This window comes from Halichoerus grypus, chromosome 5 (genome assembly GCF_964656455.1).
Source record: "Halichoerus grypus chromosome 5, mHalGry1.hap1.1, whole genome shotgun sequence".
Lineage (NCBI taxonomy): Eukaryota > Metazoa > Chordata > Mammalia > Carnivora > Phocidae > Halichoerus > Halichoerus grypus.
The window spans coordinates 40,882,928-40,899,222 of record NC_135716.1 but is presented as its reverse complement, the minus strand read 5'-3'; the positions used below and the strand labels follow the sequence as shown (position 1 = coordinate 40,899,222).

Sequence of the window (16,295 nt, the reverse complement as noted above, 5' to 3'; positions counted from 1 at the left end):
CCCAAGCCAGTAGGGCGCCTCGGCCGGCCGAGAGGACCTAAGTGGGAGGAAATCTAGGAAATGGAAATGGAGAAATTAAAAGCACCAAAGACAAGCTTTGCCTGGATCACAGTTTACACGTGTAGTCTTCGCTGTCTTTTATGAGGACATTGACGTCCGCCGTAATCTTGGATGAGGCTGTTCTATTTTCTTGCTGAGAATCTCCCAGGAAGGGGTGAAAGCCCACTTGCGACCCAGCTTCCTTGCCAGTCGTCTCCCATGGCAACCGGGGAGGAGGCGTGATCTAAGGGTTGTCCCCGCCCCCTTTCTCTACAACTCGAACAACGATTGGCCCGGAGGCGCGGCGGGGGCGCCAGGAGGCGGATTTAGGTTCCCCAGCTCTTGCTGGGCCGCGCCGCCATTTTGAGTTGTGTGGGTTTGCAGGGCGTTCTGAGTGTGCCCTCGCCCGGGGAGGTTCCGTAGATCACAGGCCAGAGGCACGCGTCCGAGTGTCAGGTTGGAGCCGGGAGGCGTCCCTGGGGGGAGCGGCGGCGGGGGCAGGATGAGCGCGGAGGCGGCGGACCGGGAGGCGGCCACCTCCAGCCGGCCCTGCACCCCGCCGCAGACCAGCTGGTTCGAGTTCCTGCTGGAGGAGTCGCTGCTGGAGAAACATCTGCGCAAGCCCTGCCCGGGTAAGCGCGGCGCCTGCACCCGGAGGGGACTGGGACCCGGCCGCCGGCGCCGTCCGCCTGGCTGTCGCCCGCACCTCCTCCGCCACGAAGCTGCGGGCCCGGGAGGCGCGAACCGGAGTCGAGCTCTGGCCCGGTCCCCTCGCTGAGCATTAAGCATCCCAGAGCCGGGGCACCGCCGTGCGGGGCTTAAAAACGCAAAACAAAGGCCCTCCCGTCCCCCTCCCGCCCCCCTCCGCCTTGGTCCTTTTACTGTTTGGGGTTTTAGCATCTGCGAGGTGGTCTTGGGAGATTGCGTGGGTTGGGGAGGCTGGCTCGGACACACCCCTATAGAACTCCGGCCCGTGATCAATTCGGAGACGGAGAGAAATTGCGGTTCTGGTGCTGATCCTGACGCTAATTATTGTGTTTCTCAGCGAGGGGATTTTACCGACTATCCATATATACATATATATATGCACACATGTATCTGTATATTCCAAAGTTGGGCTGTAAATTAAAATGAGAAAATCTCTAAGAGTAGGAAATGCTATACAGTTGTAACATGGGTGTTTAATGATCATGATTAATACCCGAGTTAATGAGTGCTGTGAGGGAAGGAGGAGAACTCCAGGCATTTCTGGGAAGAGGTACTGGCATGAAAACGTAGGTTTCTTGAATAGTATTTTGCTCCTAAAGTTCATAAAGATGTAGCTTGTTCAGTTTACATCAGCCTTAACTATGGAGACAACTCTGCCAGAAGTTACTGGTTTTTACTAAAACCGCCTGTATCATATTATGTGTTTTTCATTCATTGCTTTTCATACACATTTATTAAGTGCTTCCTAGGTGCCAGCCTTAATGCTTTTCATCTGTTACCTCATTTAATTTAGCCTTCATAATCTCAGGTAGGTGGTGGTATCTTCTATTTTGCATTGATGGAAACAGGTGCAGAGAGGTAACTTGAGGCAGGTCGCACTAAGTAAGTGTTAAAACAGTTCTAAAGATGACATGTCTTTCCTCTAATTGACATTGGTTATTTGCTGATCTGGAAACCTAAAACCATTATGTTCTTACTTGGAAGGTGTTTTCTTCTGCACCAGTCTGATACCCTTTCTCCTTACCACCCTTCCTGATCTTCCCTGTAATCCCTAAGCATACTTCTTAGAAATCATAATCCTTAGTCATAACTACAGAGCTGTCGGGGTTCCCTTTTGTGGCCAAAAACCAGTACGGTGAAACCTTGTGCATCTTCATAATTAAAACTTAAATTTAAGAATTTATTTTCTTTTACATCCTAGATCCTGCACCAGTTCAACTTATTGTTCAGTTTTTGGAACAGGCTTCCAAACCTTCAGTTAATGAGCAAAACCAGGTGCAACCTCCGCCTGATAACAAGAGAAATCGTATTTTAAAACTACTTGCTCTTAAAGTTGCTGCACATTTGAAGTGGGATTTAGACATATTAGAGAAAAGGTACACAAGATGTAAAAGAAATCTATTTTTGAAGTACTATTTAGATATTTTGGGTTATTTCTATGTATGCTTATATGATAATTAGCCCTTAAAGTGCAAATTATTTTTCTCTATATTCTTGGTAAAATACGCAACTGTTTTTCAGAAGGTATAAAATATTTGAATGTTAGATTAATTTAAATCACCTTTTAAAGTATAGATTTATCCATAATGAGGTAGTTTATCATTATTACTTGATGTGGTAACTAGGGAAAATCCACACCTAAACAGTTTTAAATGTTTCAGTTTATTTTTACATATCTGAAGCAAATGAAAATTAATGATAGTTATTATATAATACAGATGATTTGCTGTTAAATCAGTTATTTTTTACTGGTCATAAATTAATCACTATCTCCCAAACTATTAAAATATCTTACAGTCAGTGCTTATTTGTTAACAAATAAGTACTATCAAGGCTACGCTTAGAAAATGATTTTTCATCCCCCTTTTCTCACAATTTAAAGAGAAAATACCTTGTAAAATTCAGAAACTAGGAAATAAAAGGGGAGGGGAGACAAGTACTTCTAACATTTTTGTGTAACTTTTGTTGTTTTTCTCCCTATTTTAAGTAATCTCTACACCCAGTATAGGGCTCAAACTCACGACCCCGAGATCAAGAGTTGGATGCTCTGCTGACTGAGCGAGCCAGGCACCCCCTCCGTGTGTGTGTGTGTATACATATACACATACATATATGTATTTATAGGTATAGATAATTATGTATATATATACACACACACATCTATTTATATTTTAAAGATTTATTTATTTTAGAGAATTAGTGGGTGGAGAGGGAGAGAATCTCAAGCAGACTCCCCGCTGAGCACTGAGCCACATCCCACAACCCTGAGATCATGACCTGAGCCGAAAACCAAGAGTCAGAGGCCCAACTGACTCTGCCACCCAGGCACCCCTTCTTTTTCTTTTTTCCCCCACATAACAATATCATGAACATTTCCCCATTTTGTATTTTTGGAGATAATTCCATCATGTGGAGAATTTATTAACTGTTTTCCCATTTATATTTAGTTTATTTCTACTTTTTCACTCTAATAAATCACAGAGCCTTAAATATCTTTGTCCTTAAATTTTATCTGAATTTTTGGTTATGTCCTTAGTACAGATTATTAAATTGCTGACTCAGGTGGTATAAACATTTTTAAATCCCATGATGCATATTGCCAGATTGCATTCCAAGAGAGTTGTAGTAGTTTATGCTCTCATTGGTAGTGTTTAAACACTTTCTCACCAGCCTTCTGCAGCGGTAAGCATTAGAATTAAAGAATTCTTTAATCTGAGGGAGATCCTATCCATTAATAGACTGGAGGCATATCAAGAGATAGTAATGTGTACAAAGAAAGTATGATGTATATGATACAGTTGGAAATTGAACACTGAAGGGATATTTGATAAGCAACTGAAAACTTTTTAGATCTGAAATTAATACTGTGAGTATGTTAATTTTGTAAAAAAAAATTTTTTTTTAAGATTTTATTTATTTGACAGAGAGATAGGGAAGGGAGAGCAGGAACATAAGCAGGGGGAGTGGAGAGGGAGAAGCAGGCTTCCCGCCCAGCAGGGAGCCTGGTGCGGGGCTCAATCCCAGGACCCTGGGATCATGACCTGAGCCGCAGGCGGACGCTTAACAACTGAGCCACCCAGGCGCCCCAATTTTTTAAAGTTTTATTTAAGTAATCTCTACACGCAGGGTGGGGCTCAAACTCATGAATCCAAGATGAAGAGTCACATGCTCTTCCAACTAAGCCAGCCAAGCACCCCTGTTGAGTTAATTTTTTGGAGATCTGTTCTGAAACACATAAGAAATGATTTAATGTTGGGCGCCTGGGTGGCTCAGTTGGTTAAGCAACTGCCTTCGGCTCAGGTCATGATCCTGGAGTCCCGGGATCGAGTCCCGCATCGGGCTCCCTGCTCGGCAGGGAGTCTGCTTCTCCCTCTGACCGTCCTCCCTCTCATGCTCTCTGTCTCTCATTCTCTCTCTCAAATAAATAAATAAAAAAAATCTTTTAATAAAAAAAAAGAAATGATTTAATGTTAAAAATTTGCTTCACAATAGTATGGAAAGAAGGGAAGTAAGAATAGAGATGAGCATCAGTTGCTAATTGTTGAAACTAGATGATGGGCACATACGGGTGCATTATATTCTGACTACTTTTGTGTATGTTTAAATTGTTTTCATAGTGAGATTTTAAAAATATTTTGAAATATAATATTTTCATATAAGTTGTTGAGACAGGTGAATAAAATGGCCCTGTGGATTTAGTCCTTTAGCAGTGTAATTATTTTCAGTGAAAATACTGAATTGTGTATTTTATGCTTCTTATGCAGACATGAACGTTTTGCTTCTTTCTTTTAAGTTTGTCTGTTCCAGTATTGAATATGCTACTAAATGAATTGCTGTGTATCAGTAAGGTTCCTCCTGGGACGAAGCATGTGGACATGGATCTGGCCACTTTACCTCCAACCACTGCCATGGCTATCCTTCTCTACAACAGATGGTAAATTTTTTCATAGACCTAACGTGTTGGGCAGCCTCTGTTTAATTGCACTCTGGCTTTCAGGGGTATGCTTTTTTTTTTTTTTTTCCCCAGATTTTATTTATTTATGTGAGAGAGAGGTTGAGAGCACAAGCTGCGCGGGGGGAGAGGCAGAGGGAGAAGCAGACTCCCCGCTGAGCCGGAAGCCCGACTTAGGGCTCAACCCCAAGACCCTGGCCCCGATCATGACCCGAGGCGAAGGCAGAGGCTCAACTGACTGAGCCACCTAGGCGCCCCTCAGGGGTATGCTTTTAAGGGTCCCCTATACCCTAGAGATCTCTCACAGGATCTTATAAACTGAGTCTGATGGTGGAGAAAATTTATGACTGCATAGATACGAGCATTCTGATAAAAATGTGGATGATTTATGAAGTTTTTATCTGAATTAAAACTTCAGATAATTTATAATATACGTTCTAAGGAGTACTTGAAAAAATAAGTGATATTTATAATGTATTAAATTTTCTTTTTCTTGTCTTTTCAGGGCAATTAGGACAATTGTTCAAAGTAGTTTTCCTGTCAAACAGGCAAAACCTGGACCTCCTCAGATAAGTGTGTAAGTTGGCAGATATGACCCTTGGTTGGCACTTTCTTCATCAGAGTTTTAAAAAAAATGTTCTTGCAAGTTTTTAAAAACCCCTGGTACAGAAGGTATAGGGTAGAACCCAGAGGGAAGAAGGCCTGCATGCAGGGAGGTTTGGAGGAGTTGGAAGGGTGAGAGAATCAGGTAGGGCTCTGGACATCTAGAATAGAGAGAGCTCTGGAAAGCTAAGGGGGGGTGCTTTGTGAATTGTGCCTTTCATCTTTGGTAAGTGTTAGCTCACCTGCTCCAAAGTAGTAAGCTTTTTTCATGTAATTAAATTTATGTGAAGGTGTATTTGCTTTGTATATAGGGAAATTGTTTTAATATGTAAAATTGATATAGAGTCCAAAAGTTAATTACTGAATTTATCTGTATGTGGAGTTTTAAACCAAATTCTTAAATTCTAGGTAGCGGCTTACCCGATTTGGAGCTAGAGAGCATAGTTTCTAACTTGATATAAATGAGCTTTTGCTGTCAGTAAGTTTTAGTCTTAAATTGAGGGTTATTTTTTTACACACAAATCAAATGGGAAAATAATGGTTAAATAAGCATCATAATTGAGTTTTTTGTTTTGTTTTTTTTTTTAAAGATTTATTTATTTTAGAGAGAGCAAGTGGGGGGGGGAGGGGCAGAGGTAGAGAATCTTCAAACAGACTCCCTGCTGAGCACTGAGCTTGACTCGGGGCCTGATCCTAGGATCCTGAGATCATGACCTGAGCAGAAATCAAGAGTTGGTTGCTTAACCAGCTGAGCTACCCAGGCACCCCGAGTTTTTATTTATTTTTAAGCTTGAAAAGAAATAGCATTAAAAACATTTTTATTTAAATTCCACCTCACTTTGAAGAATAATGCTCTGAAAAAGCATCAAATGTTACTCAAAAGATGGAAAATTCTAAGCTTCAATCATTTCTCTTTTAGTATGAATCAGATGCAACAGGAGAAAGAGCTAACAGAAAATATTTTGAAAGTAGTGAGTATCGGCATCAGTTACACTTTCATATTTCTGGGGTGCATGGGGAGTATATTCACATGGTTCTTCTAACCTTAGGTATATGAGAGTTGGCAAGGTCTAGAAGCAATGACATTTAGGTTTTTACTGTTAGAACGTAGTTTGGTAATAACTGTAAATTGTACAACTTTTCAGTGTTAATGGTGGTGCTTCACCATTAATTCTTCTGTTGAATTTTTGTGATACTTGAGCTGGTAAGAGAAATCACTCTTACAGGTGATGTTTTTATATTCTTTAATATTCTCCCAAAATTCTACGATAAACACATATTAATATTTTAAAATTACTTCTGTAGTCAGAAAAATATAGCAGTTATTTTTTTAATCTAGTTAATATAAAAGTAGAAATGTGGGATTTACCATAATTTAAAAATGATCTCTGTAATTCTTTAACCCTACAGTGTGCCAGAGATACTATGTAAAGTCCAGGAGGTGGGAGAGGAGAGGGAAGATAAGAAACGTTCTATGTCTGTATAAAATTAACATGCTGTAATATTTTGAATGTGGAAGAAAAATCCTGCATCATTTTATTCTTGTTACTAGTGACTACTAAATGGCCGACACAATGGTGCATACAAACATTTCTTGAATAAATCAGTGGACGCAAATCTTTAAAGTATTTTTCTTCCAATTTTCTGTTTAAAAAAAATATCTTTTCCACTTTGTATTTTCTAATTTCACAATAGGAACTTTTACTGTATTTTTTAGAATTTAAGATAACGATCTCAAACAGATCTAATTGCACTCTTGCAGTGGTAAAAAATGTTTTTAATAGCTTACTACCACAAGCTACTGAGTATTCTGTGAATATATTTTGGTTAATTTTCTGTGATTTCTGTATTTTAATAATTTTTTTTATTGAATTTTTGTAGCTAAAAGAGCAAGCTTCTGATTCTATTTTGGTACTAGAGGCAGCCCTTAAATTAAACAAGGATCTTTATGTCCACACGATGCGAACACTAGATTTATTGGCAGTGGAGCCAGGCATGGTAAATGGAGAAACTGAGAGTTCTACAGCTGGACTGAAAATCAGAACTGAGGAGATGCAGTGCCAGGTATTTATATCTATTTAATCAGTGTGTGGCAAATTTTGGGAAAATCTTAAATGAGATCATTCTGGTATTTTTAATTTCTGCCTTTGTTTCTCTGATTTTGATTTAAGATGCTATTAAAACTTTGCATCATATTTATTTTTTAAAAGAGTTTATTTATTTGAGAGAGAGTATGAGCACGTGCGCAAGTTGGGGGGGGGATGGGGGAGGGGAGAGGCAGAGGGAAAAGCAAACTCCCCGCTGAGCAGGAAGCCCAATGCTGGGCTCCATCCCAGGACCCTGGGATCATGACCTGAGCCGAAGGCAGACACTTAGCCGACTGAGCCACTGAGGCACCCTTTTGCATCATATTTAATTTGTAAGTTTTTTAAGACTTCACTTAAATTTTTCTAAAAGAAATGGAAGGGAAATTTTGTTTGATTTATTGTCTCTGAAATCGTTTCCCAGTCGTGTTTAGGCAACAGTTTAAATATTGAGAATGCAGTGAGCATGTAACTGATTCTTACAGTTCATTTGTATTATTAGATATTTAATTAGACCAAAAAAAAAAAACCCTGTAAAACAAATACTATGCTTTGAAAAATATAGGCTCCTAGAGAAAGTAACTAGTGTTTTAAGGCTCTTAAAGTTGTTTGCTTTCTAATCCCTTTGACGGCTTTTAGTTGATATTGTGAGAAATTACGTATTCATGTTTTCTTTCTCTGTTGGATTGTAAACTCTCTGAGGTGTCTCTTTTTTAATGTGTATTTCCCGTCTTCCTCACTTTTTAGCACAGAATCTTGAGTATAATAGAAATTTTAACACATTAAGAAACTGCCTAAAGAGAGCCACGAGGATAGTGCATTTTCTATTCCGTGTTCTTTTCTTTGTGTGAGTTGGCATGTCATCTTTTTTTTTTTTTTAACAGTTTGGCAGTTTCTTTTTTAAAAATTAAAGTAAACTTTACCCCCAAAGTGGGGGTCGACCTCACAACCCTGAGATCAAGAGTCTCCTGCCCTACCCACTGTGCCAGCTAGGCACCCCTTGCATGATTTCTTTAATCACTTTCCCATTCTGAAATGGGCAGGAATAACCATGACAGAGTGTTGGGAGGTGCCTTTTCCGAATAGCTGGTTGCAGAATTGAAGGTAGTCAGTTTTTCAGTGCCTGATGAGATGGAGGTCACAGTTGGAATAGAAGTAGTGAGGATTGGCAATTGGTAACTTCTTTAACTTGTTAATGAAACTTGCATATACGAGAGCTTCTGGTACTGTAGTATCTTATAATTACTGAGAGTCTGTTTGAAAAATATTGGTAATACTTCTGATTTTCACCATAGAGTGGGTGATATAACATGAAAAACAAAACAACTCTTAACAAAACCTCTCAGTGTGCTAGGTAAGCTATCAAATATTCTCTTAATTACATAGCTGAGGCCTAATTCTGTGTCTTGAATGGCAAATTAGTAGCAATACTCACTTCCTGGCATGTTAATATTTTTTTTTTAATTTTTTATTTTTTTTAAAGATTTTATTTATTTGACAGAGACACAGCAAGAGAGGGAACACAAGCAGGGGGAGTGGGAGAGGGAGAAGCAGGCTTCCTGCCGAGCAGGGAGCCCGATGCGGGGCTTGATCCCAGGACTCTGGGACCATGACCTGAGCCGAAGGCAGCCGCTTAACCGACTGAGCCACCCAGGCGCCCCTGGCATGTTAATATTTAAAGTGCATTCTTTGTATTACTAAAATTTACCTGACTCAAAAGGAAAATCTTTACATTCATTCCCCAGTAAATCTGAAAGTATTTACTGTCCTTCAGGGCAGCTTTATTAATCAGGCTTTTTGTTTTTAACCTATTGACTTACCTCTTAATTACAGAATTTAAACTTGTTTTGTTTTTTTAATTGAGGGCTCAGACTCATGTCCCCAGGATCAGGAGTTGCATGCTGTACTGAGCCAGCCAGGGGCCTCTAGAATTTAAGCTTGTTTTTTTTTTTTTTTTAAGATTTTATTTATTTGAGAGAGAGAGCACAAGCAAGGGGAGTGGCAGGCAGAGGGAGAGGGAGAAGCAGGCTCCCCGCTGAGCAGGGAGCCTGACACCGGGCTTGATCCCAGGACCCTGGAATCATGACCTGAGCTGAAGGCAAGATGCTCAACCAACTAAGCCACCCAGGTGCCCCTAAACTTGTTTTAATGGGGGTCCTGGCTGGCTCAGTTGGTGGATCATGCGACTCCTGTGACTAAGTTGGAGCCCCACATTGTGTGTAGAGATTACTTAAAAATCTTCAAAAAAATAAAAATAAAAAAAACCCCCAAACTTGTTTTGATGGCTCGTTAATATAGTAATACTTGAAAATACCGTTTTGGTATCTTGTACTCTGTCTTTGCCTGGAAAGGGGAATTACATGAAATTATAATACGTGTGCATGTGTGTATAAATACCTGTATATCCATTTCCTTTTTTTTTTTTTTTTTAAACTTGTTTAGCACCCCTTTGCTCCAGGTGGGAGGAAGCGCTCTAGGATGAAAATCAGCCAGACATTTAACGTGGACTAAATAGTGGAAGGCAGTATCCTAGAGGCGGAGAATTCATCCTGATTAGCTCAAGAAGACAGAATATATATATATATATATGTATTGTATATATATTGCGTATCAGTAAAGAGTAGTTCTAATGCATATCACACTGTTACAGCTTAGGAGTTTGGAGGAGAAATAAGTACCCGTTGGCTAAGGTTGGTTTTGTGTAGATGGAAATAAAGGGTGTGGAATGAAGTTTATTTCTAGGATCTGATAGGAATGGGGAATTGAAAAGGCTGGTGTGGTTGAAATTGAAGAGAATGGGAGATTTGGAGAGAGAAGTTAGTCCCGATTCTGAGACCCTTAAAAATCAGGCCAAGGAATTTGAACTTTCTCCTACTTGGGGGAATACCTTGAAGACTTTTTAAAGAAAGATCTGTAGGGGCACCAGTGTGGTTCAGTTGGTTGAGTGTCTGACTCATGGTTTCTGCTCGGGTCATGACCTCCAGGTTGTGGGGTTGATCCCCACGTCACGCTCAGCGCAGAGTTTGCTTGAGATTCCCTCTCCCTCTTTCTCTCAAATCTTTTAAAAAAAAAAAAAAAAAATCTGTCAGCCATGTGTAGAATAAACTTGAGATAGGATATAAGGAGCTGTAGGGATCTGGCTTTGAGCCTGGGCTCTGCCAGTACTTGGTTATCTGCCTTTAAGCAGACATTGTCACTTTCTGGGCCTTGTTCCTGTTCATAAAATGTTCAAGTTGAATTAAATAATATGAGTCTTTGAGTTCTGCATTTGGTGAATCTAGGCATCAGTTTAAGAAGGGTCTTGAAGAAATACACAAATTCCCTTAGTACTTTTTTAGTTGTCTTTTTCTATTTTATAGTTCAAATTTCTCGGTATTTCACTCTGGCCAGTCATTTGCTCTCCCCCACTTCAGAAAGAAGTGGAGATTGGGGCGCCTGGGTGGCACAGTTGGTTAAGCGTCAGACTCTTGGTTTTGACTCAGGTCATTCTCTCCCTCTGCCCCTTCCCCCACTTGTGCACGTGCTTGGCTCTCTCTCTCTCTGTCTCTAAAATAAAATTAAAAAATAAAGAAAGAAAATAGATGGAGATGGTAGAGAATCCATTACGATGGTGAGTGGCAGCAACGGTGACGGTAAGCTCTGGCTTCCAGGGGCAGCACTAGCAAGAGTATAGCTCGCTGCTGCTCTCTGTGTAGAGCTGGTGGCCGCGGGTGATAAGAGCTTTGGAGTCTAGTGTTGAGATGGCTGCAGTGCTCCCTAGGTCAGTTTGGGCTCTCATCTTGGCTTCTTGCCTCCCTTGCCCCTTTGGTTTTCCAGGCCTGATTCTTTAGCCCAGAATTTCTAAAGGCCACCTGAAATCTTACCAGTTAAATCTGTTTTCTGCTTAAATCAGTCTGCTGGATTCTGTTGCTTGTGGCTAAGAACGTTGTTTCATTGTTCACTGAAAGGTGTTTTTTTTTTTTCTTTAGATGTACCTGTTTTGCTGAGCTAAACATAATTTTGAGTTTTGTCAGCTCTTAAAAATGAAAAGTTACAGGCCGCCTGGGTGGTTCAGTCGTTAAGTGTCTGCCTTCGGCTCGGGTCATGGTCCCAGGGTCCTGGGATCAAGCCCTGCATCGGGCTCCCTGCTCCGTGGGAAGCCTGCTTCTCCCTCTCCCACGCCCCCTGCTTGTGTTCCTGCTCTCACTATCTCTCACTATCTCTCTCTCTCTGTCAAATAAATAAATAAAATCTTAAAAAAAAAAAAGTTACTAAGCAGATTGGTATTCATCACCATTTTAGGTGTGTTATGATTTGGGTGCAGCATACTTCCAGCAAGGCTCTACAAATTCAGCTGTCTATGAAAATGCCAGAGAAAAGTTTTTTAGAACCAAAGAACTAATTGCAGAGGTAAGTACTGTGATAACAGGCACATAATATTCAGTCCTTAAAAAGTTATATATTTTTTGGCTTTACTTTTTCTGATGATGATAGAACAAGTGTTCGTTGTAGTACATTTGGTAAGTTTTAAAAAATACTGAAAACATTTTGAAAATCTGTAATACTACTGCTTAGAAATTACCCCTTTTGTAATTTTAACTTATTTTCTCCCTGTTCTCATTCTTTGTTTTTATACAGATAAGCTTAGACTAACCATATTTACTATATTGTTACCATGCTTAAATCTTTGAATAGACATTTAAATGTATTCTGCTGTATAGATGTACTGTGCTTTACTTCATTTCCCTAATATTTGGGCATTTATGTTTGCTGTTTTTATTTATTGTAAAGCTATGATATTTCTATCTCCAAGCATAAGTTTTTTTTTTTTAAAGATTTTATTTATTTATTTGACAGAGAGAGAGAGAGTACAAGTAGGCAGAGAGGCAGGGAGAGGGAGAAATAGACTCTCCACTGAGCAGGGAGCCCGACGCGGGGCTCGATCCCAGGACCCTGGGATCATGACCTGAGCCAAAGGCAGCTGCTTAACCAGCTGAGCCACCCAGGTGCCCCTCCAAGCATAAGTTTTTGTTTGGTTTTTAGATACTTTCAAGTTAAATTCCTACAAGTGGAATTAATTGTCATGTCAATGGTTATTAATTTTGTAAAGGCTGTGAAACATAAAACCAAGTTGCTTTCCAGGTACATTTCTCTCAGGGTACTCTGATCTGCAGTGCAGTGTGTTTTTTTTTTTTTCCCTCCAATTGCTAATTTGGTTGGGTGAAATAACAGTAACTTTAAAACATTTGCATTTCCTTAATTCTTAGTAAGGGTGAACTTTTTCATATGTTTATCACTTGCATTTTTATTTTTATGATTCCGGCAACTGGATTTTAAAGTATATAGGTTTTTATGTGCTTCGTGCCTAGAACAATTCCCATTTCAGTCTCTTCTCATCAGGGAAAGATGATAAATGTTCAAGAGATTTACTTTAAATCTATTCTAGACCTATTGGGAATTCCTATTTTATTTTGTCCAGGTGTCTCATCAGATTTGTTCTCCTCTTAGTATTTTTAAATACTTTTATTTAACAGTATTCGCTCTTTGTTAATGTCTTAATTGTCATTCCTACTTAGAGTAATGATGATGTCTACCTTTTGTATGTTGGCCTGAAAACTCTAAACCAGGAGTCAGCAAACTTTTGTAAAAGGCCAAATAGTAGATATTTTAGGCGTTGTGGGCTATATTCAGTTTTATGTTGCATATACTCATTTGTTGTGTTGTTTTGTTTTGTTTCGTTTTTTTCCTTTACAACCTTAAATGTGGTTCTTAGCTCAAGAGGTCTACAGAAATTGGCCACAGGCCAGATTTGGCCTGTGAACAATAGTTGGCTAACCCGTGCTCTAAACTTTTAACCTTTTCGGGGTTTTTTTTGGTTCCTCCAGCCCTGAATTTTCCATTAACGTTTTCTTGTACTGTTAAAATGCATTGCGTGGATACTAGACTGTTGTTTCTGTCACATTGATGGATAATGATGTATACTTCTTACTTTACAGATAGGTTCATTATCTCTTCATTGTACCATAGATGAGAAGCGGTTAGCGGGCTATTGTCAAGCATGTGATGTTCTTGTCCCTTCTGATAGTACATCTCAACAGTTGACTCCATATAGTCAAGTCCATATTTGTTTGAGATCTGGCAACTATCAGGTAAGATGTATGATGGGGATGTCATAGTGTAGTTGAAAAGCTTTGGAAACCAGACAGAAGGGAGTTCAAATTCTGGCATCACCATTTACCAGTTGTATGATTTGGGGCAAGTAAAACAGATTGGCCTCTAAAATGGTGGTAATACTAACTGATTTCATAGGCTCCCGATGAGAACCAAGTGCGAGGTTACAGTTTATAAACTAAGTGCACTATACAGATGTTGACTCATTTTGATAATACCCTTTTTTGAAAGTATAGAATTTGCCCGTGTTAAGTAAATTCTTTAAGAAACTCTGTAAGCAGAACTTTTAATTTTTACAATTAAAGGTAGAGAATTGTTAGCTTTGTGGAGCCTTAAGTCTTGCATCCGACTTAAAAGCATGGCCCTGTAGCCCAGCCTTGTTAGTCACTGCAGATATGAAGACTGAAGAAGGAAGTGAGCAGAGTGGTGGTGGTAGGTTTGGGTGGCCTGTTACAGAGCTTGCTTTACCAGCGAGTCTGGTCGTTACCTCAGTTTTACCCATGCAAAGGGCTTAAATTAGTCTCGAGATTTTTAGTGCCTACTTTGGGTATATATTTTTAGTTTTATAATGAAAATCACTGGGAATTAGCATTTGTACTTTTAAAATCTTTATCGGAAAGCCTTCATTCTAGAAAATGAATAGAGCCTTCATGTTAACTCAAAGTAAGAGTCATGAAATAACAAAGCTACAGCATATCTTTAGTTTTGTCTCTACAAATGGACTTTTAGCCGAGCTTTTTATTTTATTTATTTTTATTTTTAATTTATTTTTAAAGATTTTATTTATTTGAGAGAGAGAATGAGAGAGCACGAATAGGGGAGAGGGAGAAGCAGGCTCCCCGCTGAGCAGGGAGCCCGATACGGGACGAGATCCCAGGACCCTGGGATCATGACCTGAGCTGAAGGCAGACACTTAACCCACTGAGCCACCCAGGCGCCCTTTAGCCAAGCTTTTAATTAATTTTAAATAGAATTTTTTTAAGATTTTATTTATTTATTTGAGAGCGAGAGAAGGAGAGACAGAGAGTACAAGCGGGGAGGGGAGGGAGAAGCAGATTCCCCACAGAGCAAGGAGCCCGATGCGGGGCTTAATCCCAGGACCCTGCGATCATGACCTGAGCCGAAGGCAGACGCTTAACCGACTGAGCCACCCAGGTGCCCCAAATAGAATCCCCCCCACCCACACAGAAAATAGGAGAAGAGAAGGGATAGTACTTCCTCCCCCACTTCTGCCCCCTTTTCAAATTCTGCTTTGCCTTAGGGAAGAAAACAAAACTTTCTTAAAGACAGATTAGATACAGATGAATTTATTTAATATCTTTTAGTTCTGTATCCCTAGTACAGATTTATGGAGGGTGGGGATCACTTATGGTAAGATAGAATCTTTTAAGCAGCTCTTTGGAGTGGTAAACCTATGTAAACAAGACCTTAGAAATATTACTCATGGATGGGCATATGTTAACTGTGAATATAAGGAAGAGGCAACATTTGTAAATCAGAAGGTATTGTAATGAGTAGCTAGGAAGAGGAAAATCGCAATTTTATTACAACACTGAAATTTATCACTTCAGTTATATATACAGGAGTATGTAGAAATCCTATTCAGCCTGTTTTTACAAATAGGGTTCTCTTTATATAAAGTGTATCGTTTTTGTGCTGATCAGGTGGTTATTTGATGGCGCCTGGGTGGCTCAGTCAGGTAAGCATCCAATGCTTGATTTTGGCTCAGGTCATGATCTTGGGCTTGTGAGATCTGAGCTGCGTTCCAACTCCGCACTGGGCGTGAGCGTACTTGAGATTCTCTCTCCCTCTGCCCCCTGCCCTCAATGAATGAATGAATGAATGAATGAACGAACAGCTGTAACAAATGTGTCTTCTCGCATGGGGGAAGAGGCTGTCTTTCTAGGTGTAGGCCCACACTGTTCATGTTTTGCTATGGAGGTGAAACAGTGTTGCTCCGTGGTTGTGAAATCACTTTTGTCAGTACTTTTGTGGTGGCAGCAGATTAGTTTCAAATGTTTCGGCATTCCTCTTCCCTTTCTCCTTACGTTATCACTCCTTTTTCCTCCTCTTACATTGCTTGATAAAGAGCCAAGACAAAGTCTGTATAGAATGGTACAGGTTTTTTTGTGATTCACTAGCTTCTATATTTTAAACCATTTACATTTATTATAATTGTTCCTTTGCATGCTTTTTCCAGTTGAGTTATTTTAACTGTTGTAGTATTTTTATTTTTATTTATTTATTTATTTATTTTTAAAGATTTTTATTTGTTTATTTGACAGAGAGAGACACAGTGAGAGAGGGAACACAAGCAGGGGGAGTGGGAGAGGGAGAAGCAGACTCCCCGCCAAGCAGGGAGCGCGATGTGGGGCTCGATCCCAGGACCCTGAGATCATGACCTGAGCCGAAGGCAGACGCTTAACGACTGAGCCACCCAGGCGCCCCTGTTTTAGTATTTTTAAAAGCTTGTATGAACCTCTTTAAAGTGGATGAGAAGCATTTTTACAACTTTTTTTTAAGATTTTTAAAAATTTATTTATTGAGAAAGTGAGCACAGAGGGGGAAGCAGAATCCCCACCGAGCAGGGCTTGATCGCAGGACCCCGAGATCATGACCTGAGCCACCCAGGCACCCCACGTTTTTACAACTTCTAATAATATATCTGAATTGCTTCTTATTGATTGATTTCTTCCTTCACCTCTCATTTTGGTCCATGATCTTCAGTTTGAAAAGGCAGGGTTGGAGGGTGGGTGGCT

At 40.0% G+C, this 16,295-nt stretch overlaps 1 protein-coding gene across 2 annotated transcripts in view; it reads left to right on the top strand.

Annotated features, from left to right (window-relative positions):
• Window positions 1-380: 380 nt before the first annotated feature.
• Window positions 381-16,295, top strand: part of INTS8 (integrator complex subunit 8) — a 53,438-nt gene continuing 37,523 nt past the window's right edge. For both annotated transcript variants that reach the window (XM_036085160.2, XM_078072203.1), the window contains exons 1-8: window positions 381-671; window positions 1,949-2,123; window positions 4,541-4,681; window positions 5,205-5,276; window positions 6,222-6,273; window positions 7,184-7,366; window positions 11,668-11,775; window positions 13,362-13,514. In XM_036085160.2, coding sequence (XP_035941053.1) covers window positions 542-671; window positions 1,949-2,123; window positions 4,541-4,681; window positions 5,205-5,276; window positions 6,222-6,273; window positions 7,184-7,366; window positions 11,668-11,775; window positions 13,362-13,514 — 1,014 coding nt within the window. In that variant the 5' untranslated portion in view covers window positions 381-541. The remainder of the gene's footprint in view (window positions 672-1,948; window positions 2,124-4,540; window positions 4,682-5,204; window positions 5,277-6,221; window positions 6,274-7,183; window positions 7,367-11,667; window positions 11,776-13,361; window positions 13,515-16,295) is intronic.